At 39.5% G+C, this 26155-nt stretch overlaps 1 protein-coding gene across 1 annotated transcript in view; it reads right to left on the reverse strand.

Moving 5' to 3' along the window:
• ush2a (Usher syndrome 2A (autosomal recessive, mild)) overlaps positions 1 to 26155 on the reverse strand; it is a 271031-nt gene that overhangs the window by 106762 nt on the left and 138114 nt on the right. Inside the window, exons 49-59 of the mRNA XM_059348990.1 lie at positions 25572 to 25714; positions 14218 to 14927; positions 13433 to 13602; positions 13178 to 13344; positions 12911 to 12999; positions 9810 to 10144; positions 7521 to 7676; positions 6672 to 6835; positions 6282 to 6491; positions 256 to 458; positions 16 to 128 (exon numbers count right to left, since the gene is read on the reverse strand). Of these exons, the coding sequence (XP_059204973.1) occupies positions 16 to 128; positions 256 to 458; positions 6282 to 6491; positions 6672 to 6835; positions 7521 to 7676; positions 9810 to 10144; positions 12911 to 12999; positions 13178 to 13344; positions 13433 to 13602; positions 14218 to 14927; positions 25572 to 25714 (2460 nt within the window). The remainder of the gene's footprint in view (positions 1 to 15; positions 129 to 255; positions 459 to 6281; positions 6492 to 6671; positions 6836 to 7520; positions 7677 to 9809; positions 10145 to 12910; positions 13000 to 13177; positions 13345 to 13432; positions 13603 to 14217; positions 14928 to 25571; positions 25715 to 26155) is intronic.

The following is a 26155-nucleotide window of genomic DNA, read 5'->3' on the forward strand; positions in this document are numbered from 1 at the left end:
AGTAACCTGTATTACCTGGGACTGATCACATGTGTGTGTGGTGCAGCCAGGTCGACAGGCAGGTCTTCCACGGTGGTTGTCTGAGTAACATTACTCCGTACACATGCATAAACAGTACACACCTCCACCTGAAATACACAAACAAATCAGAGGAACACATAATGCACATGTTTGTGTGTGAGTGTGTGTGTGTGTGTGTGTGTGTGTGTGTGTGTGTATTTTGGAGTGCATATCTGCTTTGGTTTGAGTGTGTACCTGCACGTTGTAGACAGTAAAAGGCAGCAGGTCTCCCAGCAGGTAGGACCCCGAGCTGTTGTCTACACTGCCATGAAGCTGGTCATTAAGGTAGATGTAGTAACCAGTAACTGCTCCATTGGGCCGCAGAGGAGGGAACCAAAGCACACGCACTGTGCTGCTGTTAACTGGAACCACCTCAGGGGCGGACATCCCGTCTGGCTCTGTGGAGGGTAAAGAGACACAAAACCTGTTTAATCCTTGAAGAACAAAAGATTGATTTACAGCTTGAAAAGAGGACGATATAATGACATGAGACAAGGTTATTATCAAATAACCATACAACGAGTGTAGAGGGAGAGAAAAAATTCGAAAAAAAAAATGTGAAAACTTTGCTTCAGGCCGCAAATTCCACTCTACAGAAATAATTTATACATAGAAACGTAGGAAAATTTGTCTTCTCACTCACAATCCTCTGGTAGAGCTGTCAGTTATAGTTTGGGCGTAGGATGCACAGATACGCCACCAACATGCACCAACAGCCCCATTGACTCCAGAACATTCTACAGCAGCAGTTAATTGTGTTGATTGCTCTGCTCTGATTGGTCGACCCCAAAGCCTTTCATCTTTTGATGTATCTCTCACAGAAAGAGAGAACCAGACACACGCACACACACACACATGGACGGACGGACGGATGGACAGACGGACGGACGCACGCACGCACACACAGGTCACTTTATGTGATTACAGTTACAGATACACGCACACACACACACACACAGGTCACTTTGTGATTTTAGTTTTACACATATGAGGGGTATTTTCTGCCAGCGCACTATACTCCTATACGCCTTAAACGCGTCGCCTGTGCCCGCATAAAGACTGATAAATAGGCGTGCGTACAGACACACTTATTGCGAGTACACCTGACAATGAGAGGGTAACAGGTGAAAAGTGCCGTGCCACGTGCGAACGTAGCGGACGCCTGTGCACACGCTCGTCTCACACGTTAAGGCATCTGAAGCGTTGGCTTTAGGACAATAACACACATATATATTATGTTGCAAGCATAAGTTTGTTAATAGGGAAGAATTGGTTTCCGGTTGCATGATAAACCACGGTAAAATGATAGATGATTAGAATTAGTATTTCTGTTACATATTTTAATTATCATTACAACTTTATTTGATTACCCACAAAAAGAGATCTATGTCTGAAGTCTAGTTGCATTTTAGTTTTTAGAAGAGTGCTGTGAGAAAATCATGCTCATCTATAATAACAACACAGATACTTGAGCAAATGCTTTAAGAACAGCCTGCTTATGCACCCTTTAATGTTAATGCACAATCGATAGTTTTCAGGTGTTTACGTAAGGCAGAGGCTGTTATCCTTTTAATGTTAATGCAAATAACAAGTTCTTAAAAAAAATCTAAAATAATAAATAAAATACTTTTATTTGTTGATTTCAATATAAAAATTGGTGAAATGATTTTAGTATGCGTATAAGTATTTTCTGAAAATTTCAAGTGCAATACTGCCATGACACTTTAACACTATAATGGCTATATGAAATGTTCATATTGTTTCATCTCTGTGTGTGACACATAGAGAAACAAAGAATGTATGTTGTGTGCAGGGCGACTGTGAGTCTGTGTGTTAGTGAGAGCCCGAGACACCCTGTGTGTCCGTGTGTGCGTGCACTACAGTGATGATAATCTATCTATCTAGCAGTAAATGAAATGTAGAGCAGTAGGCTGGGTTTATGTAGGTGCATTGGAAGCAAATGAATCGGGTTAACTTATCTGACTGCATTTTCACTAAGAATAATGGATGGATTCTGCATGATCAGCTCACTCCCTCACTTGTTCTCTCTGCATTGTGGTATTATATAGCCTTACTGTCTTCCACTATCCTGTTGATCAAACTCTGACTTCTTTCTGACTCGGACTTCTTTTAATTCCTTTAGTTCATTCCTCCAAGAAAACCTCTTTCAGCACATCCGCAAAGGACACTGATAATAAACCAAAACTCCTATGGTGATTAATACAATATGGTAACCTATGGGGAATGAGTTAAAGATACAGAGGCAAAAAGAAGAAATTAATGAGAAAGACGGCGAAGGACATGGGAAAATCTGACAAACAGAGGACAAAATTTAATCTGTGAAAGAAATGTTAAGAGTCGGAAATAGAAAACAGAAAATTGTTAATTTAACTGTATAACAAAATAAAGCTGTGAGAAGAAAAGTATTAAAAGAGAAGCGAACAGAGGGAAATAATATGAGAGATGGTGTGTGAGAGAGGTAATCATACAGACTCAATCTATTATTCTAAGTGAAAATGCACTCAGCTAAGAGAAGTTAACCCAATTCATTTGCTGCCAATGCACTTACCTAAAGCCAACCTACTGCTCTACATTTCATTTACTGCAGGATGGCATTATCAACGCAATACTGCACACTGAGCCTCTTTCACCCATACACACAGACACACACGCACATTTTTCTTGCCAATTAGTCCTGATGTTAGCATTGCCCTATAGATTGCAGGCCATGTTAGGATGGTTGGTAGGGTTGAGCTGCATTAGTTAAAATATATTTGGCCTTGGTTTGTGTGTGTGTGTGTATGTGTGTGTGTGCACAGTCTTATGGCAGTAAAATAATGAAATTACCTCCAGAGCTCTCTCAGTTAAACGAGCCATGCTTTGCCTTTAGCACCTAATGATTTTCTAATGTTTTTAATGCACTTTTTATTATACTGCTCAGATTAGAGGGAAAGAGAGAGGCCTCTGACATATGATTATACTGAAAAAGAAAGAGAACTGTGAGGGGGAGAAAGAGACAGAGAGACGGTCAAAGAGTGAAATGAAGACAGAAAGAAAACAACAGACAGTGAACGGTCTCTGACATATAGAGTGATTTGATAGCTAAACCTTAAATGCTGAGAGACTGGACTTAGAGTTAAAGAGGGAAATGGAGAGAAAAGTAGTGATGACAGTTGGATAGTTTGTGCAATTTGTATCTATGGAGACTTTAAGCTGACCCAGCTTGAAAAGGGAAATACCAGTACATGTGAGAACTGATGCTTTGCTCATATTCCATTTAATACACTCAAAGGTCCAGGTTTTACATCCTGTTAAAGAATATCAGTTGTTCATTTAACTATTATTCACAGATTATACAGAAACAGAAAAAGCTGTGAAAACTCTTTTAAGAGGTGCATCATTATTATTTTACAAGGTTCATTATTACCATATACTAAAACAAAAATAAGCACTGAAAAATAGTGTACTAAAATGTATCTGAAACGAAATTCCCTTTTTTAAAAATGGATACGAATAAAATGAACATGAATGTTGCAGTAGTTCAAATGCCATTTAACCAGGTTGTTCAGCTCCTGTCTAATGTTAACTAGCTGTGGTTTTTAAGGAGAGAGAGAGAGAGAGAGAGAGAGAGAGAGAGAGAGAGAGAGAGAACTCAAATCAATTCTTAATCTAAAAGATTTAAGCATTATGGCCGTTTCTACTGTACACAGTTCTCCAAATGTTTGTTGCATGTATATGCAGCTACATACTTCTCAGACATTATTATTTGCCCTAACAATAACACAATAAAACTACATGTTATAAAAAACTAAACTAAAACTAACAAAATATTAAGAAAATTATTAACAATGTGATAAGAGATTGTGTAAAAAAAATAAATAATAATAAGAACTAATTGAACATTTAAAGATATTATATAAAATATTTTGGTGTTTTTCATTTTGACATTTAAGTTTATTTTTCTGTTGAATTACAGAATATCAACTGTATAGAGCTGATCATTCTTGCACTGTGATTGGCGGGATACGATCGTTTGATAAATCACACGTGAACCCTGTCGTGAGACGAAATATACGATCAGATCTGTGCTCGTTTCTACGCTTGTTTGATAAATGAGGGCCAATGAGCCCAGTTTTCTTCATGTGGGATGTTAGTCATCAGTAGTAGCCAGTTCATTGCAGTGAGGGCATTTCTTGAGTCTCGACCTCACTGTATAAAATGAGCTGCTGTGACCTCTAGGATAATCACAGCCTCATGAAACTTTACAACCACAAACTATAGACATAGAGCATTCAGGATGTGCAGCTTTCCTAGGTATATTGATTATAAGGGGGTTTCTCAGCAGTTTGAAGAACAGAAGTGCTCGTCACCCAATCGCTGAAAATACAGAAATCTCCATGACCAACGTTTTTGAAACCAAATCACCGCATGGATTCTTCTATGTTGTTCCAAAGGTCTTGGCGTATTGATGTTATATTCTGGAGGGTTTTTCTGACCATTTTTCTTGGTATGAATAAAATTGCATTATTGAGCACCAAATGTGTGTAGCAAATGGTATCAAGCCAAAAATTGCTGAAAAAACTTATGGGACATAGTTGAACATGGAAATGGACAGAAAGCCAACCCTAATGTTATGACTCTTTATACAGCATAATAGGTTCCAATAAATAAATAATGAATCCATTAAGTCATTTTTACTAGATATTTTTGACCAGAACAACTTGACACACAGTGCTAATCTTCATGTTCACACCTTTCAAATGATGTTCACCACTTCTATGTGGCATTTATTGTTGACCTGCTATCTCCCCCTAAACATCCACTGCCCACAACCACCAATTCTCAAAAATAAAGGACCCCGACTGGTAATTTGTTAATTATAGCCTGCATAAGAATGGGAACAGCCATGTTTGCTGTCCCGTTTGACAGGTAGAAGTGTGTGTGTGACTATATGTGCATGTGTTTGTCTGTATGTGGTGCCAACAATCATTTTATAACACCTTAAATCTGCCTCACACACACAATTTGTATTGATTTCATGCCTCAATACATGATGTGTTTAACATCTCCTGTGAAGCACAGAGTTGCAAAGAAGCACACTTTTATACAGACACCTCTCCTGGCTGTATTGAATTTACATACTGTACCTGGCTGATACACAACATATATACATACAGCATGTGAACAATGACACTCACATACAGTGGCTTGCAAAAGTATTCATACCCCTTGGATGTTTCACCCTTGTTGCTTTTACACATGAAATCATGGTCAATATAATTTGGCCTTTTTAAAAAGAATTAGCAAAAAACCCCTCTTTTATATCAAAGTGAAAACAGAGTACAAAATAGTATAAATTAATTAAAAATATATAAGGTAAAATAAACGATTGCATTAGTATTCATACTTTTTAAAGTAACTGACCTAATTCAACAGAGTTTCAGCTAGTTGATGCAGCAGTGTCACAGTTAGTGAAATGGAGATCACTTGAGTACAGTTGATGTCTGTCAAGTGATCATAGCAATATGGACCTTGTTTAAATCTGCCTAGAGATGGCCGTCCTCACAATCTGAGTGACCGGACAAGAAGAAGACTGGTCCTGCAGTCCTGCATACTGCTTCCATTTCTTAATGATGGTTTAACTGAACTCTGTGGGATGTCCAGTGAGTTTAAATTTCTTTGTAGCCATCTCCTGACTTCTACTGTTCATTGATCTTTTCTCTGAGTTGCTTGAAATGTTCTTTTGTCTTCATGTTGCAGTTGTAGCAGGAACAGTGATGAACCAGAGACCGGACCTCCCAGACACATGTTTTTTTATACAACGATCACTTGACAGACATCAACTGCACTCAAGTGATCTCCATTTCACTAACTGTGAAACTGCTGCATCAACTAGCTGGAACTTTGTGGAATTAGGTCAGTTACTTTAAAGGGTATGAATACTTATGCAATCATTTATCATCAATTTATTTTACCTTATAGATTTTTAATTAATTGATATTATTTTGTAAAAATCTTTTTTCACTTTGATATTAAAAAGGGTTTTTTTTGCAAATTCTTTTTAAAAAGGCCAAATTATATTGATATGTAAAAGCATAAAAAGGGTGAAAAATCCAAGGGGCATGAATACTTTTGCAAGGCACTGTATATCCAAAATAATAAGGCAATCATGAACTAATCATTTGTTGGCCAAATATCACACACCTATCCTGTGCACATACCTCCATCCTCTGTGGTGACGCTAATGGTTGCCTCAGTTGTATTATGTGCTCCGTTGGACACCTTTACTGACATCAGATAGGTGGTACTAGGCCAAAGGTCACTTATCACAGTGGAGATGATCTCAGGGGGGAAAGCCAAGATTTGACTTGACTGGGCAGACGCTATTGTCAGAAAGAAAGATTCTACGTCTCCCTGTAGGTCTTCCAAAGCTGAGAATGAAGAAAAAAGAGTGAGGGAACAGTAGAGAACAGACACACACAAAAAATTAAATTTGTTTTTTATGTAATTGTTTGTTTGTTTTGGTAATCATCAAGTCACAGAACAATCATCTTAGAATATACTGCCATGAAAGACCTTTACTGTATGTTTAAGAGAGAGGGTAATCTTACAGGGTTGTGTCCAGTTGACCTGTACGGCAGTGTGATTGATGGCGATGGCAGACAGAGAAGGAGAGTGGTGGGGAACCCCCGCCATGGTCACCGCTGTAACAATCTCTCCTGAGGAGAAGCCCACATCATTATGTACCTCTAACTGGTACTGGTAACGGGTGAATCTGTTGAGAGAAAGGTTGGTTCTTTTGATATTTCGCTTTCCTTGTGAGTCAAAAGCTACTAATGTTGCTGTGAATTATTTTCAGGATCCTGAATAAAAGGCAGTTTTGTGGATGTTTCAAAAATAGCTTGGACAGGAAAAAGAAGCAAATGCTCCTGGTACTGGTAATGACATGTAAATCAGTGCTCCATTGAAGGAATAAGGAGACATAATATGTCTGATAGTGATACTCTGTAAGAGGAAAATATGGGATCAGAATTTCAGTCGTGTCTACCTTCATCTGTTTGTTCACTTTAACTGTTAGTCCTGGTAATATGGTGACTCCGATTAAACAAAGACAAATTACATTCTCATAAAGTACTTTCTCTTAAATCCTGCAAAGTGAAAAAGTGCTGACACATTCAAAAGTTTTTCAGTTTACTACTTGAATAAAGCACAAACCCGAAAAGAGTACACCCAGAGCCGTTTAGCAAGCATAGAGGGGGAAAAAATTAGCTTCCACCAAGTGCCAAACTGAGATTAGGGGACGCTGTGTGAAAAACAATTTAATTCTTTGGGATATTTGCTTAATGTATCTTTGAGCGGTATTAAAAGATCGGCATCAGCGGCAGCTCGCCGATCGGCTCTGCACACACGGTTTGCTGCGGCGCTGGCGTTTGCTCTAGAGCTCATTTCAGTAATCTCACCTGCTTAGGCCTTTATCTTGGTAGAACAATTTGGTGCCGGAGTAAACATGGAGCCAGCGATGGAGATCTTCAGAGGGGGGAGGGGACATGGCTGTTACCGTGGGGACCGTGGCAACGGCCAGGGGCTGGTGGGTTTTACGTCTGAGCAACTTGTATCTGAAGGGGAAATTTGAATAAAAGAAAACACACACACGGTTGGATGTTTAGGAATGCATTAACACACAACACATGCTTACAAACACAGACACACACTATACCCACATGGCAGTGCACACATGAACACAAAAACACACACACAATTTTCAACTGACTCCTCTCCTTATCGCTCATTTCCTCCTCTTCTGCTGTTTTTCATCATCTCTATTCTTTTGCGTTCACTGTATCTCACCCTCCCTCTGTTGTTTTTTTCTGCAGGGTTTGTGTTTTCCTCTCCCCACAGTGATGCTAATTTCTGCTGTAATCAGAAGAGAAGGGCTTAATGCCGCCTTTTAACAAACCCACTTAGACAAACACACAGAGCTGAGCAGAGCAGAACAGAGAGACGGGCTCATGCATTTTAATCGCCTGCCAGGAAAATGGACCTTTATTTTAGGCCTAATCACTGACAGAGTAGAACAGGACAGAACAAAACGGACCAGAATGTGCATTAGGACTGAGAAAACAGTGATTAAAAAATGCACAACACTTAGCTCATTACCAGGGCACTCATGTTAGCAGCTTGTTAACGTGTTCCTATCTGCTTGTTTGCTTAAGTTTTTCAGTAACAATTGAACATTTCCAGAAGAGTCTCTCAATAACAACTTGCTGAAGATTTTAGTCTTGGCAGCCTAGTTTCTTACTTTGGGCTTTAGCTAATGAATAAAAACACAGGGTTGATTCAAATTATGTAAAGTTATGATGGTTACACAGATTGGGGTCCACTCATATTAGCTCTTCATAATTAGTATTGGATTTTGGATGTGTATTTGCATGTAGAGAAATATTAAAACCCTCTTCTTCTTACTTCTCTTTTACTCGGTTACATTTCTACAACTATCAGAAAACAGTAGATACAATTTGTTTGGTTCTGTGCAATTAGAAAGCAGTTATGGCGGATTGATTCATAATGGGAATGCTGACTGAATCATGTTGAGATTGCTGATATGAAGAGGTAAATCTGACCTTGACACTATGTACATTTCATGGTGATATTTGTGTCAATTAAGTAATGTGAATTCAACACACTTATTATCCCTCCTCTGCCATTGTGCTTTATGTTCTTCCCTTGTTCACACAGGTTCAGAAAACAGATGGGTCAGACAGCCAAGTAAAGGGTAATGTACACATTGGGTCTCCACTCCAGTATTCACTTCACAGTGATGACCTGTTCATTTTACATTAACCCTTTTATTTTGTGGCTACTTAATAAAGATATCAATATTTTTGACAGAAGGTACAGATTTGAAATAGATATAATTTGTTTTAAAAGAAATAGTCCATTACATTCAGTGGATGGAATAGCTAAACTCTGCAGTCCTCAATGATTATTTGAACGGATGCATAAAATGACAGCAGCACCTGATTGATGTTTTCTGCCCTGTAACTGTAAGGTGTGTTGACATTTTCATGAAGTGTTTAGAGACAACAAGTCTTTGAACACTGCCATGGCCCATACAGTCTTCTTCAGTTTTGTTGTTTTCTCAGATATTTGACTCTTTGTGTCTTTTTAACCTCTCTTGCTTCATGTGTATTGTTTTCTTATTCACTTTTTTTCTTTATTTTACTGGGGACAGTTCATTATACATAGTAGAGCGTTGAATCCCTGAATTGACCAATCAGAATCAAGTATTTAACAAAGCACTGTCATAAGGTAAAATAATTGTCATTTGATCAATATTGACACATTTCCAAGCATAGTTATATCTAAATATATCTAAAGTTTCACTGTCCAGTAAATGTATTGCAGTTATTGCAGAGCAATAACAAGCTTTTACATGACTGTACGAGGGAAAGTCATGTGAATAAAGTGAAGTATCACAATTTTCATTCCAATCACTGGATGTGTCTGTGTGTTCTAAAGCTCTTGAGGTTATTTTACACAAGTGGTACTATTGCTCACAACAAAGTTGACAAGAATAAAAAAAAAAAAACAAGGTAATTTGTCTGTGATGGTGCATCTTTGCATGTCAATGTTTTACTAATATAACTTAAGCTTACAGTACACAGTAATACAGACTGCCATGTATGCCCAGTGGTCTAAGACTAAGACGAGCCATCCTTGGTATGAATTCTGTGTATTATCCATCTTACCTGATGTTAGGTCCATTGGGCCTGCTTGGTGGTTGCCAGGAAATGGCGAGGAAGGACTCACTGACTGTCACCACAGACAGCGGTTCAAGGCCTTCAGGGATTGTGGGTAATGTGGTAGCAGGCGTCGGCAGGCTTTCTGTACATCCTCCAACATTTCCACCACCGCTGGAACACGCCAATACAGTAATACTGTAGTTTGTATATGGAATGAGGTCCGTTATTGTGAGGTTGAGCTCAGAAGCACTGCCACTGTCATGGAAGATGCGGGGTTCTGGGAGGCGGATCTCAAAGCCATGTATTTCTCCATTGGGAATAAGAGGAGGAGACCATGTGACCTGGAACATACATGTGTTGGATTTAGATATTGGGTTGGTCATTTAAAATACAGTATTGCTATAAGAATATAAGAGAACAGTGGAATCTAAAGGCCTAATTCACTTAATCTTTTCTAACTGTCCAGAAAAGTCATCTCATTGGTTGGCTGGGCATTCTGAATGTTCTCGGCATGCTGAGGACAGCAGAAAGCTTTTAGATGGATGAACTACAGGAAGTCATGGCACAGTGTGTGCATGTGCGTGTGCATGTGCAGAGCTTGTAGTGTGTGCTCATGCAAACACATATCTGCATCACAGTGTGAATGTATGTGTGGTCAGTTAAGTGCTACCAGTGATATCGTGCAGGTAGTATCTGTGTGTGCATATATTTTCACCTGGACGTGTGAATGTAAGGTGTTAGGATGGTCACTGTGTGTGTTTGTGTGTGTGTGTGTGTGTTAAACTCTCTTGTGGGGAAAGATAACCTGACTTTGACTTCAGCAGAAGATTCCTTTCATCAAATTTAAAACAGAGTACACACACACACACACACACAAACGCGCGCACATGCACAAACACCATGCTAAAATAATGAAAACGGCTGGTAATGGAATTGCTGCATGCAAAAACAAAAGCTTGCTGTCGTTGAGCACTGCATCTGATTTGGAAACAGTTCAGTCTGTCAGCATTTCAGAGTGAAGATGAAGGTAACTGGCACACACACAAATGGTAATATACACACACATATATGCACACTCACTAAAAAAAACTTACACATATACACACACACATGCACACACATTTGAATCACAGATATATATACAAAAATGTTTTGTTTATACATTCACATACAAGATACACCTAAATTCAACAATTGCGAACACACACACACACACACACACACACACACACACACACACACTGTCTCTGACATACTTATGGATACAAACTGTCATGTACAATAAGTGATCAGTTCAGAGCTTGTTGAGACTTATGAGTTCAGGTGATTAAGTGGTCAATGTTGATGAGAGTATTATGAATGAACGTCAAGAATAATTATTTCTCATGCAACCTTGATATTAATTTAACAAGTGACACTGTGAGGTGATACAGGACACACACACACACACACACTCTGATCCACACACACAACCACATATGGGCAGGGTCATGTTAAGTTAGGTAGCTCATTTCCCAAAGTGCGTGTTGGGTGTGCTTTGTGGTGGAAGTCATTTACAGATTGAATAGCCTGATGTAATCTAGAGATGGTGAAGACAGCAGAGACCCTGGGCTGACACAGAGCACTGGGGCTAAGGCCAGTACAGTAGGTGTGTGTGTGTGTGTGTGTGTGTGTGTGTGTGTGTGTGTGTGTGTGTCTGTATTTGTGTTTATGTGTATATGAGTGAGAGAGAGAGAGATAGATGATAAGGTTGGTAGTGAGAGAGAATGGGTGTATGTGTAAGGACATGGTGCTTGTGGTATGTGTGTGTGTGTCTTTGCGCATCAAAGGCACTGGGAGTGCTAACCTCCGCAGCTGACAATACAATTCTATAGTCTACTTGTACATGCATCAGTGTTATCACTTACATATTAAGATGCATTTAAATTGTCATCCTGCAAACAGACTCTCTGGATATGGGATCAATCCTAATTCCTCTTTATTTATGGTGAAAAAAGTGAAAAGAAATATTTATGATGGGTCATAGATCCAAACACAACCAAATTCAAATGAATGGTTTAATTTGAATTGTATCAATAAGCCTTCAGAAAAACTAATTAACTAACTAACTAACTAACTAACTAACTACTAGCAAAGGCATAATTATCTTGGCAGACATAAACACTTAGTGTGGTTACAGACATTTCCTGTCTTTGTAAGTTTTTTTGTGCCAAACCCCTGAACACTGACACAGCATCTGTAGCACTTTAGTCCAATACAAAATCTGCATCTGCAATCTGTGTTGATTTTCATACCTCCATGCATCACACACACATAAACTATTCAACATCTGATGAAGCCACAAATACGTCAATTACAGAGATTCCATCCTAATTTCTGAAAAGTAGACATTCATTAGACTTTGCATTGGGAGTATCCCCCCATAAAGAGAACACAGGCAAAACATAAACGAGCAAAGGAAAGTGAATACCTCAATAAGCAAGAAATGATATGAAAGAGAAACCATTTAGAGAATGAAGGGAGATACTCAAAATCCTGTCTGTATTGTCAAGGTCAATTGGTAACCAGGAAGCAGCCTGCCTGTCTGTCCAATTAGCAACAACCAGGAAGGAACACTTTCCTTATCGGACCTATGACCCCTAAAGCTGTGCTGCTGCAGAGATGACAGGGGCGGTTCTGAAATGATGACAGGCATTAGCATTTTTCTGCAGTTAGCATTAGTGTGGGGCTGTGAAAGCATGTGTGTGTGTGTGTGTGTATCTGTGTGTGTGCACGCATACAATATTGTTTCAGTGGCTTTCATTGATGGGGCCTTGATGTTGGATTAACCAGTGGTGGAACTTAACTCTGGCCCCTCCTTCAAAATGGCCGACAGGAAGGAAGCTGCCTCAGACAGGGTCACAGCCCCTCCCATTTTCTGAAGGGGACCTTGAGTTGAATGTTTTTCTTTCTCATTAAATCCCAAGACGGAAAGACAGAGGAATCAGTGTGACATTGCTTTGTCTTCTCTACTCTGAGGGACTGAAGTTGCATTGCATATGTTTTGTGCTCTGATGCCAGATCCAAGATGTTTTTATAAGTGAACCTTTAAAAAAAGGTGCCCATACCTGAAGCAACTCTGGCCCCAAGACCTTCACCTTTGGAGGACTGAGACCAGCTGGCCGGGAAGGTCTGGTGGTGACAGTGACCCAGGGTCCTGCAAGTATGTAACAATATGTGGTGAATGATCCTAAGGCGAAACAACAAAGACTGGAAGTATTCATCTTTAGTTTTGACAGAAAGCTGTACATTCTGTAAAGAAAATAATATTAAATGCAACAAACACACAACTTGGGCAGATTTTGTTTGAGTTAAAATCATTAAAATTGCCTTACCTGTGGTGTTGCCAGCCTGATTGTGGAGCACAAGTCGATACTGGTAGCTCGTCCAGGGACTGAGGGCTGATGAAGAGTCCAAAAAGGAAAGAGGGGGAAGGTCTGGTGGAAGATGGCCCACTGTGGATACTTGTTTAGTCCCAGTAACTCTACGCTCAACCAGCCACCTATGCCCAGCACAAGATACAATGGGATTTAAATATAAATAGGAGTGTCACAGAGGGATTGAAGTGTATGTACATGATTATCTCTCACCGCTCCAGTGGTCCATTGCTCTGCTCCGGTGCACCCCAGGACAAGAGAACAGAGGTTGGGGTGTCAGAGTAAAGGTGCGGGGCAGGAACCCCTTCAGGGGGAGCTGGGAGCGTCCGGAAGTCCTGAGACATACCAGACACTGAACAACCCACAGTGGTGCATGCCTCCACCTAGATGTTGGAGAACAAATTTGTAACTTCACAATGTTATATGTGTTTCTTCTGTTTTCATTGTAAGCCAGCCATTTTCTTCAGCTGGTAAAACATCTATTTATAGGAATGACCCAGTAATTTATTGCAAACAAACATTGTGATTTGTTCCTTTAGTGAAGAACAGTTTAACAACATGATTTATTCAACTTTAAATGCCATGCTACAATAACTAATAAAGTGGAAACAACAGGAAAATAAAGACTGCAGTAACATTTGACATATGATACTCAATTTCCAGTAAAAATAAATCTAGTTATCTAATTACGCTAACTGTATTTTACTTTGTTTAAATAGCATAATATCATGTCTTATCTATTGTACCATCGGAGGCTTGGGCGGTTTGCACAGTATTACAGCATATCAGGGTTTTTAGAAATCCAGAAAGATGATTTTCTTTTTTCGAAAATACAGATGGTGCTCTTTCAGTCTATGTATTAAACTGATGGAGAGATTTTGTCCCCTTCAGTGACCTGTCAGGAAGGTATGACTGTATGAAAAAACAAATACCACCTAAACCTATACCAAAAGGTACAGCATTGTGTTCTACTATAATATTATTGTGATATATTGTACCTGGAAGCTGTAGGTCTGGTATGGTTGTAGGTCGAGGAAAGTGTAGCTAGTGGTGTTCCCTGGAACAGTGACTGATAGAGGGGATGAATCTGAAGCTGCACTGAAGAAACCAGAAATGGGGCTGTGGAAGGAGTCTTGTTTGATAATATTATCAGTATTCAAGTTGGTTTCATTGTATTCTGGGTTTGACAGTAAAAGACTTGGGTTAACACTAACAGTATTGGGTTCTGTGCGGTGGACTGAGATGGATGCGTTGGCTTGGCTTCTATCGCTCACACCAGTGGACTGAATCTGGTTGTCTTCTGTGACACCAGGCCTCAAGCTAGAGAGAGGGTTAGGGAGAAGGCTGGACGTAGTGTCACGGGCTGTTCTTGTGCTGTCATTACTGCCTGCGGTGACACTGGATATGGGGACATGGCTTGAGCCTGCAGTGGTCAGACTAGATGTTGTCTTGAGGTTATGACCTGAGCTGATATGTGCGCTCTCAGTGCTGGACAGTAGGCTTGTGTTACGACCTGAGCTGGAGCTGAGGGTCATGATGGTGCTGAAGACTAAACTGGGTTTGAAATCTAAAGAGCAGATGGAGTTGGGGCAAATGTAGATGGTGTAATTGATGATAATGCCATTTGGCTGGGAGGGAGGAGCCCAGGTAATTGTTACACTTCGAGGATGGAGCCCAGATACAGTTGGAGTGTCCACTGGTCCTGGACCTGGAGGTAAAGAAAAATAAATGGATAAAGAAACAAGGAGAGGAAAACACAAAAGGCAAGAGAAAAATATACTCTTTGCATGCTTGCTTATGAGAGAGTGAGAGAAAAGAAAGGAGGGGGATTTATTCTAAAGAATTATTTGACAAGTAACATCAAGAATGACATCAGAAGGACAAAGAGTGATTTTGCCATCCCTATCCAAGGGATTAACATGAAGACTCTCCTTCTCTCTCAATTTCTACCCTGAGCAAACCAAGATTGTATTTATGGATTTATGCTGCACTTGTGACTGTTTGAATTTGAGTCTATGTATCTTTCAGCAGAGGAGGTGATGTGCAGCTCAGGCTGGAAACATGAGAGTCCAACTTAACACTGGCTTTGCTAAACACAAATAAGGGATGCTAATTTGGACTTTTCTTTCTGACCAATAGCAACCTTCATTAACCATCATTAACTGTTAAAGGTTCACAGAGAAGGAGGCAACCAAGTCTCAGTTCACCCATCTTGGAGAGCTAGAGGCTCGGAAATACACTGCAGACATGTATCAGTCGAGCAACCACAATGTTGCATGCATTATTGTGTAGACATGCAGCCACATCTCTAATCTTTCCTTACACACCCTTATCATACTGACAGTGATGCTTTTGTTATGTTGCTCCAAGTAGATCTGACACTGTGACTTGCTGCCTCTACTCCTTCCCAGCTCAGTATGTGTTGCATTGCCTGGCAAAGGTGGCGGTTTCAGCAGCACAGAGGTCCGCAGTGACCCTCAGACAATAACCTTATAGTTTCAAGTTCATATATAGTATTAGTAGGTAAAAATACTTGTTGATTAAGGGTTAAACGGTTAACTATAAACATCCCTAACACATATACAGTGGCAAGAAAAAGTATGTGAACCCTTTGAAATGACCTAGTTTTCTGCATTAATTTGTCATAAAACTTGATCTTATTTGCATCTAAGTCCCAAGTATAGACAAACACAAAGTGCTTCAACTAATACCACACAAACAGTTATAATATTTCATGTCTTTCTTGAACACATCCTTTAATCATTCAAAATGATGGTGGAAAAAGTAAGTGAATCCTTTGGCTAATGACTCCATTAAGAGCTAATTGGGGTCAGGAATTAGCAAACTTGGAGTCCTAACAATGAAATGAGATTTGAGTGAGGTGTAGAGATACTTTGACCTGTAAAAAATACTCAAACATGTTGAGATTGCTATTCACAAGAAGCATCTGCTCACGTGAACCATGCCTCGCAAAAAAAGAGATCTCCGAAGACCTGTGATCAAGAATTGTTTATTGCATCAGACTGTAACAGGTTACAAAGTAATCTCGAGACTTCAGGTATTCACCAGTCCACAGTTAGACAAATGGTCCACAAATGGAGATGATTTAGTACTGTGGCTACTTTCCTAGAAGTGGGCGCCCAGCCAAGTTCACCCCAAACGCAGAAAGCTCAGTGAGGTAAAAAAAGAACTTCAGAAACTTCAAAAAGTAAATCTGCCTTTTGGAGTGGTCCAGACCTCAATCCAATAGAGATGCTGTGGAATGACCTCCAGAGAGCCGTTCACACCAGACATCCTATCCATATGTCTGAGCTGAAGCAGTTCTGAAAGCAAGAATGGTCCAGAATTCCTCCTATTTGTTCAGGTCTGATCAACAGCTATCAGAAGTATTTGGTTGAGGTTATGACTACCAAAGGAGGCTCAACCAGTTATTAAATCAAGGGTTCACTTACTTTTTCCACCATCACTTTGAATGTTTAATGGATGTGTTCAATAAAAACACAAAATATTGCAATTGTTTGTGTGGTATTAGGTTGAGCACATTGTGTTTGTCTATACGTGGGACTTAGATGCAGATCAGATCACATTTTATGACAAATAAATGCAGAAAACTAGGTCATTTCAAAGGGTTCACATACTTTTTTCTTGCCACTGTATATGAAATAGGGCCTACACATGCATGCAGACACTCTTATGGCCCATAATTTGAGTAATTACAGAGAGGGTTACAAATGTTACTAGTATAGTTGTGTGACACTTTAAGTTTGATATATAAAAAATGATAATTGAGATTAACTTTTAGTATTTAATAAAATGCTGCCTCTCTAAGTCGATTGGTCGACCAATTGGTTGTTTTGGCTGATTAGATGAAATCAACTAAACAATTGCATGAGTCTTAGTCAAAAATAATTTCTTGAGTCATGAGACAGCCATACAGGTCAGGAGACCAAATTGGTGTAATTGCATCACAACCGATCTTTCTGCAGAAACACAACTGTGGTTTCACAGAGCAAATACATGTCTAATTTGGGTTTACTGTGCATTCATGTTCAGTGCCATTCTCAATGCCAGGGAGTGCCTTAAATTCATATGTCCAGAAAGCAAAATGATCCTCAGTAGTATACTATAGAAGCAGACTGATTTGCATCAGAAGGCCACAGGCCATACATGGTCACATGATCAGCGCATATCCATGCACGGATAAGAACCTAAACAAGACTTGTCAGAGGGATATTTCACTCCACAGTAGCTCATTTGAAGGTAATGCCCCTTCCCCCCTCCTCCCCCGGCATTTACATCCCACTGTACTGCTCTATAATGGACACACACAGATGCATGTCCATATACGTAGACACACACTCTTCCTGACACACACTCACATGCCCACACCCACAGTGATGCAGTATAGCAGTAATGGTGCTGTGTGAAGGGCAAGCAGATCAAGGTGACTGAGCGGACTGAGGGAGCGTGCTGCGTCGCTAAGTGCTACCGCTAACCGCTAACGGCTTTCCCAGATGGCGGCGTGTGTGTGTGTGTAAGAGAGAGACAGAGAGAGAGAGAGTGTGTAAGAAAAGATGAGCAGTATACGTGCATGACTGTTTGAGAAATAATGTGTGCGAGCATATATGTGTATGTCAGCATGCATGCACGCAAGACTGAATGTGTGTATTTTGCAGACAATCTAGTAACTGATAGGTCTTTCTTACTTCTTACAGACTGAGTTTCCAACTGACATTCAGTGTTTGGTCCATGATGCTCCAGCTCTCCTAAAAGTTTAAAATGTTTCGAAGTGTAGTGTATCATGCAGTTCTAATGTTTTGCATCATACTTAATTTAGATTTGATCTTTTTCAGTAAGTCTCCCGTATTTCACACAGCATTAGTTTGTCTGGTATATTTAGCACACACCAGTTTTGATACATACAAAGTAAAACAAAGGTATTCAGGCAAACCCTTTGAAAAATTTGGAAAATCTTGTTGGTGAATTTACCGATGGACCCAAATGACTAATAAAAGCAACTATGTATGTACTGATGTACAACCCTTATTTCCAAAAAGCTGGGACGTTGTCTAAAATGTACATAAAACAGTATTGTATCATCTGTTAATCCTTTTTGATAAATATTAAATTAAAAAATGTACAAAGACAGTATACTGTATAATGTCCAGACGGATAAACTTTAGTCTTTTGTAAATATAAACGCTGAATTCTCAGTTTGATGCATTTTGTTGATATATACATTTTACATTTGGAATTAGTTGTATTAGGCAGCATAAAAAAATTGCGTTTGACCGTGCGTGCCCACACAATATAGAGTAATGTACAGTCAGACACACAGAGAGGCACGTAACAAATAAAGATTCACAGAAACATTAAAATGGCAGCTAGCCAGCCAGTCTCTTGCACATACACTCGCACACTTTTTCGATCCCTCACACAATAAGCAACAGTATAAAAATGATGGTGTAAAGCTTGGCTGATTTTACAGATCACAAATTGTCCCACCAACATCCCATCTTTCTTTCTATCTTTATCTCTCCTTCTGTCTTTCTTCTTCGCTCTTCCTTTCTTTGACCACTTCCTTCCTGCCCCCCCCCACCATTTTCTTCTGTCTCTCTCTGTTACTCGTGCTTTGTGTCACAGTCTCTCTCCCTCTTTCTCTCTCTCTCTCTCTCTGGTCTCCCTGCTAAATAAACAATGCAGAGAGTTGACCTTTTGGGTTAACAGGTTTTTATGCTAGCTCTACTCAGCACTCACACTGATTCAATTACCACCAAAGGTCCACTGAACCCCACGAATAACCAAGAAGCCCGTCTCCCTGTCCGTGGATGTGCCTATCTGCCGGCCTGTCTGTGTGCTTCATTGTGCTCTCACCGGTCTTTGCGGAGGGTTGAAGTGTTTCTCGACTTGTTTGTCTAATTGGAAAAGTATGTATCCTTCAATCTGTTTCACTAAATTCTTGTCTGCATTATCAAAATGTTTTTCTGTTCGAACACACATGAAAAAACACAAGTAAGGGATGCAGAGAGAGAAGAGGACTGCAGAAAGTCCTCAAACGAAAAAACACAATCCAGTCACCTTGATGCAGCCCCCATCAACCACCCAAAATAACCCCCGTTGTCACCCCCTATTCCTCCCTCATTCCCTCTCTCCTACCCTCCCCCCATCCACCTCTCCCTCTAAGTGTTGAGTGTTATTTAGGCTTTACTGGCGCGTGTAAAATTCTGCAATTTGAAGGGCTGTTAAGTTTTTCAATTGAAATTTTCATTTAAGATGCAGGTGATGCTTTTTCCCTTTTTTTATTTTACTGACGCTTTACTGCTCTCTGGATAGGAGGGAACGAGTGTTCTGGGAATGCGTAGCTACCCCTCTCCCTCTGGCTTCCTGACTCCTTTTCTCTCTTTCTGCTCCGCTATTCTGTTTTTCCATCGCTCATCCTCCCTTTCCCAAATGCTCTTCTTCTCCCTTGTCTCCCACTCACCTTTTCTCTCTCCCCTACCTCTCTGACTTATTCAATCCCCATGCCTTTTCCTCTTTCTTTCCCCTCTCCCTTCATCCCTCCGCCTCCTGCTGTTACTCCTCCTCTCTCCAGTAAAACACAGTAGCAGAAGGCTAAAACAGGAGTGCGGGGCCGCCAAGCCTTAAATCACATTTATAAGGATTTGGTTAGCATAGTAATAACACAATCAACTGACAAGGGCTGGGAGAGGGGGAGGGAGGAAGGAGTGTGTGTGTTTGTATGTGTGTTGGTGTGTGTGTGTGTGTGTAAGTGCTTGGGTGTATACATGTTATGTAGCTTCTTGTGCATGTTTGTGTGTATGTAAGGCCCTGTGTAGATGTAAGTGTGTATATCTGTGTGTATTCATGTGAAGAGAAGAGGAAGGTTATTATTTTTAGCCTCGCACCGGCCTAAGTCTGCATGTGTGTGTGTTTGTGGGCATGTGTGTATGTGGGTGACTAGGCTTTTGAAGGTGAGTCGAGGCTCCTAGGAGTCATAATGAGGACAAACGCTGAGCTTTACTGTAATCAAGATGCTTACGACATGGTGTCAAAACGTGACAACCAATACGCTGAGAATTTACATTGCATTTCATATCTTTACTTTTCCTACAGATTATTTAATGTCATTGCTGCTTTAGGAGACACTGAAGAGGAAGTGAGAAAGAGGATGATGCATGACCAAGGTCATGAGCTTGATTTGTATCCATAACATCATGAGTTGTACATTAGTCTTTAAGTACATTGTAACCGCATCACGCTACCTGAAATGTCAATCATTCAACATTTTCAATATCCTTTTTCAGTTACTGACTATTTGGAGTGATTCTCTTAAATCCAGGTAACCTTCTGTTAGGGTTGGAGCGGTGCACACAATATTCTATGGTATGAAAATTGATTATAGTGTGTACATCTATGGTACTGAAAAAATGTTTTATTTATTATACATACAAAATGGTTTCAAGTTTCAATTATTATAAAGCATTTGTTAGACCCAAAAAACTCTTGTGTTTTCATTCCTTTAAGGGTAATGTTACTTCTACTACTACTTCTACTACTACGACTCATAATAATGATAATTGTTTGACATTATCTACCGCAAAACCGTGATATTTTCGGTTATCGCACTATGAAAATATCATATCATTGCAATCGTAACTTCTGGTTGTACCACAGAAAGAGAATGGAAAATTGCAAAGTAATATACATCTTCCAAAATAAAATGTGGAATTATGTGGGTGTGTCAAAATATTAAAATCAGTGGGAACTGATTGGGTGGGGTACCCTACTAAAGAAATCATAACTCATAATCCAAGTTCATTTGACTGCTGCGGAATCAGAGCTTTTATTTACAGAAAAAATGCACAAATACATGTTTATAGAGTATAAAATAGTATTTTGATATGCAAAGTAACCATGGGATTGTGCTCACAGTACTTAATTTTCTTTGGACAGCAGAATGAACAGAAAACTGGAAAATATGGTGGGGTTATTATTGTATTAATGCCATTACTCATTCATTAAATAACATAAATTCTTTGTGTTCTGTCATTTCCTCTTACGTCATTTCTGTTGCAATTTTCTGCTTCATATTTCTTCTCTCTCACTTTTTAATTTAAAATCAATTTAGTAAAACAAGCTTCTTTAATGTCCAGCACGCACGCACGCACGCACGCACGCACGCACGCACGCACGCACGCACTCACACACACACACACACACACACACACACATTTTAAGACTGCTTGGCTAAGATCATTTTGTCAAAACGGTGCTTTATTCATACTCCCTATAATACTCTATAACACACAACTACACATGAACGTGCACGCACTTATGCACACACACACAACACACACACACAGACTCTCTTAGATCACTTAGCTAGTGTGAACATGGGAGTAGACAGAGGAAAGGGAGCTGTCCAACACGGCTAGAGTTTATGTTCACAGGAGCCGTCTGTCTGTTCTGCAGCGGCAGGAATTCATAGGGACCAAATTACATTAAAAAGATGGATATAAAACTTTAATGGAATGATAAAAAGGAAAGGAGGAAGCATGGGTCTCTCTCTTTCTCTGTTCTGTCATTAGCCTTCTTTTTCTTCTCTTCCTCCTCCTCTTTCCCTCAATTCCTCATTTTACCTTTTTACTCTGCATTTTTCTTTCTTCACTTTGTCTTTCTTTTTGTCTTTTCATGTTTGAGAACAGAATTGGAGAACAAGTGAGAGAATAAGAGGTAGTGCAAAAGTACAAAGGAAAAGGAAAAATATATGAAAAAGGAAGAAGAAAGAGCAAAGTAGAAATAAAAAAGAGAAAGAGATAAAAGTAGTGAGGTGAATACATACTCCAATCCATATTGTTATTGAAGGCCCATGTTAACATAAACTATGGAATTTAGAGTTCAGAAAAAAAGCAGAAACCTTGCAAGGTTAAAGTTCATATGTCCAAACCCAAATCAAGTTAGGGGGAACTATGAAAAATGCATGTCACTTGAGCATGTGTATGAATTTGTGTGCTTATTTGCTTAGGTATCCCTTTTTTTACTGTATGAAAAACTAAGACAACAAAAATACATCATATCTATTTGGCCTTTTGATTCTTGAAATCTTCCTGAATAAAATGTGGAAGTGCCTGCTGGGGTTGTCATTTTTTGAAGCGTGCGGGAGAGGAGATTATGGAGGAAATGCAGCCTTCCCTGTCACTGCCAAGATGACGAGAGGATGGGTTTATAGTGACAAATTACACATCAGTGTTAGAAATATCCAATCTGGCCACACTTGGCTTTCTCCCATCATGGGTTTAAATCCCTTTTTATTCCGTACCTATCATGTACTCTATTAGTATGTTAAAAAGGTTTTTTTAATGCATACTTTAAAATGATTTGACACAATAGTACTTACTCTACATCCATGACTGAATGTAAGATGTGAAAGTTCATTTTGAGTAATTTATTGAATTCTTTATGACACAAGGAGCTGTGTAAAGGGATGAATCTGGATAAAAGGAAAACAGATATTTGAAAATATATTATTATTTCTTATAAGTACACATGAGTTCTGCTCCAACACAGCTGATTCAAATGATCAGCGTGTCAGCACGTAGCTTCGTAACAAGTCAATAATATGAATCAGCTGTGTTGAAGCAAGGAGGGATATAAAACATGCAGGACAAGTGGTGCTCCTGCAGAGGTATAGGAAACACTACTATAAGCCCTATATTGCACAGAACTAGTATTACTTGGGATCCTCTAGTAATTTGCAATACATGCAGAGATTGTCTGTGATCATAATCCTCTGCAAGCCTGTCATGTCCAAAATTTTCTAAATCAAAATTCCACGGCAAATGACCTTCCATGTTTTGGTAAACCAAGGGCCATGTGATAATATTACTGCCATGCGAATCGGCATCTCTGCTATTTAGCTTGAGAACACTTTGACCTGGTCTGTCATAGTACTGACAATTTGCTGATTTTTTCAATATTCATAATCTTTCTAGCTTAATTATATTTTTGAACCAACCTGTATGTCCGCAGGCTTCATGCTCAAATTATTTATATCAACACAAATTTCCATACTACACAGGCCTAATGTCAGTAAAACCAAGTAAAATACAGGCTTTACATTTCTCGTGATGATGTGCCACACAACACATAGACATGAGGGGGTCATTTCAAAATCACAAATTTTAAATCCTTGGTCATACTAGTCACATGTGAATAGGCCTATAGAGTGTATGGAGGCAGAGCAGACTTAAGCTCAACCCCCACCGTAGGGTAAAACTGTCCATCGCTCTCCAGTGACTTTGAATTGAAAGAAGGAGCCTCCTTGACAATTCTTTCTGTTAACAAAAAGCAGAATGATGTCTTATAACTGCTGTATGGTTAAATGCACTACCAACAGTGTAAAGAACCCAAAACAAAGTTTTTAAGATCTGACAAACCTAAGAACTGAACTTTTAAGAGGACAAAAGTGAATACAAATGTATTATAAAGACTTGTCACATCAGCAGTTACAATGGGAAAAACTGTTATCTTGAAACTCAGTATATTTAAGGTTAAGTTACGTATGCAGTGCATTTTGTCACTAAGTCAAATATCCAAAGTCAGTTTTATTCTAACTAACTTTCTGTAACTTAAGCTAAAGTGTTTGACACGATGAACCTTGTGTTGGAGTTGAATGAAGATAATAAATAAAGTCAAGTATTAAGTACCTTAGCTTGCTAACATATAGCTAACATTAGCTTCCTAACAGCCAACTTGTATTTTCCGGTAGACATTGAGTGCTAAAATAGTCACATGATATGCTTAAAAGTAATAGTTTTTGCCAGGAACAGGCATTTTGTCAGCATTTCAGCCCATGGTTGTGTTTTGTGGCACCGAGAGTTTTCCCCTAGGGTGTCTTTGCTTTCGGGGATTTATCTGCATAACACTTCATGATTAGTATGTGTTACTGCTTGTGAGTATGAGGAGGTGTGTGATTTATAAGGAATACAAGGAGGTGTGTGTGTATGACACATGTTCTCAGTGTGTGTGTGGTTGTGTATGTGGGGGTCAGAGAGAGGCAGCAAGAGGAAAGAGAGGGATGAAGCTTTGAATGACGGGGCACAGTGTGACCGAATGGACACATCTATTACCGTCCACACACATACGGTACACACAAAGACAAAAAGAGAGTGCAGTAGATAAGCACACATTTTCACTCACACAAAAACACACAAATGTACATGCAAACAAAAGCAAAATATTGTCTACCTTAGATATAATTTTTGAGTACATGGGGAAAAAAATGTTACAAAAGTTCAGTCTATGCGTGTGAGGGTGTGTGTGTGTGTGTATGTGTGTGTGTGGGTGTGTGTGGGTGCGTTTGCTGGAGGGAATTCAATTCTGAAGAGCAATGAGAAAAGCATAAGGCCATAATTTAATGCATCCTTAATGTCTGCAATTGTGTGTCTGAATGGGTGTGTGCATGCATCAGTGTTGTGTTCATGTGAATGTGTGTGTATACATACACTGCACATACATGTGTACATACACATTTCTGTGTGTGTACATGTGCATGTATCCTATGTATGCAAATCTCAGCTGCTTAATGATAATGTATGTGATAATAGCGTGGTACTAATTAATTTATAACTTTGCACTGAGGAGGCTGTTCCAGTGGCTAATATGATTCTATTACAGCAATTAGCCCACAATGACACTGGCTAGGTCACTCACACACAGACACACACCTTACAGTATGCAAATCTCACTCTGTCACTGCGTTGCACCCTATCCTGCTTGTCGCCAGGTTTCATTTTTAATACATTTTGTCTGTCTTTCTTATGGTCTTGATCATATTGACCACCTCCATGAAGACTAATAAATTAATGCACTTTTATAAAAATAAAATGTTGGAGACTTTGAGAGAATAAAAGAAAACTGGGCAGAGGCTCTGTTTTTCACATCACAGGCCATATGTTTAATGTGTGAGGCTATTATTTCGATCATCGCCTAAAATCTGTCAACCTTCTTGACTTTAACTTTGACTCAGCAGCACTGACGGCCAACTGACGGCAGAGGCCAACTAATAACCAGCTGCTGCCAGCTACCTGCCAGCCAGTCACTTGCAAAACTTGGCAGGACTGCTCACACAAGCACCCATGCCGCACAATTCAGCAGGAAAAAACAATGCCAACAGGTAGCCTATTTATCTGACCGACCTGCAAGTATGTTTACATCTTCAATAGAGTCATTTATGTCTTATTTATTGTTATTTATCAATGGGTTTTCTCTTTTGCTGTTTTTATAAATGCATTCCTCTGTTAGTCTGTTACATTTTATGTATGCACTTGTGTTAATGCGTCTGTGTACTTACTGTCCTCTGCCGTGCGCAGGGCTGCCCAGGGGCCAACTGTCTGCCCATGCATGTGTGAGACCACCACTCTAAACATGTATTGGTTGTACGGTGACAGGCCCTCTACATGGTAGGAAAAGGAGTCTGTTGCGTTTTCCATAAGCCTAAAGTTTAAGGGAAACAAAAAAAATAGGTTTATTAATATGCATTTGGATTGTTAACCATGTCTGTGTGATGATTGATAATTATTTAAGATTACGTTTAAAATTTGCTACGGTTACTTTGACATTTGCTAGCCAGACGTTTTAGCTGCATTTGCTTATTACCCAAATTTAAATAAAGCACCTGTACTTTTTGTTGATAACAACATTTCTAGCACATGTAGCCCCTTCGTGACCTCTGGGTCAGAGGCATAGACTGCATATAAAGATGGACGACCTGACAGCTCCCACAAAGTGAAAGCAAAACGTCTTGATCGCCCCTGGCTGCAGTACATATTTTAGCCTCCCCCATGTTAGCAGATGAGATACAGATGAGACATTTTTCCAAAAGATGGTTCCGATCATGTTAGGTAGTTGTTATCACTTGTTTGTTTAAGTGTTTTA

This window comes from Centropristis striata, chromosome 2 (assembly GCF_030273125.1).
Source record: "Centropristis striata isolate RG_2023a ecotype Rhode Island chromosome 2, C.striata_1.0, whole genome shotgun sequence".
Classification (NCBI taxonomy): domain Eukaryota; kingdom Metazoa; phylum Chordata; class Actinopteri; order Perciformes; family Serranidae; genus Centropristis; species Centropristis striata.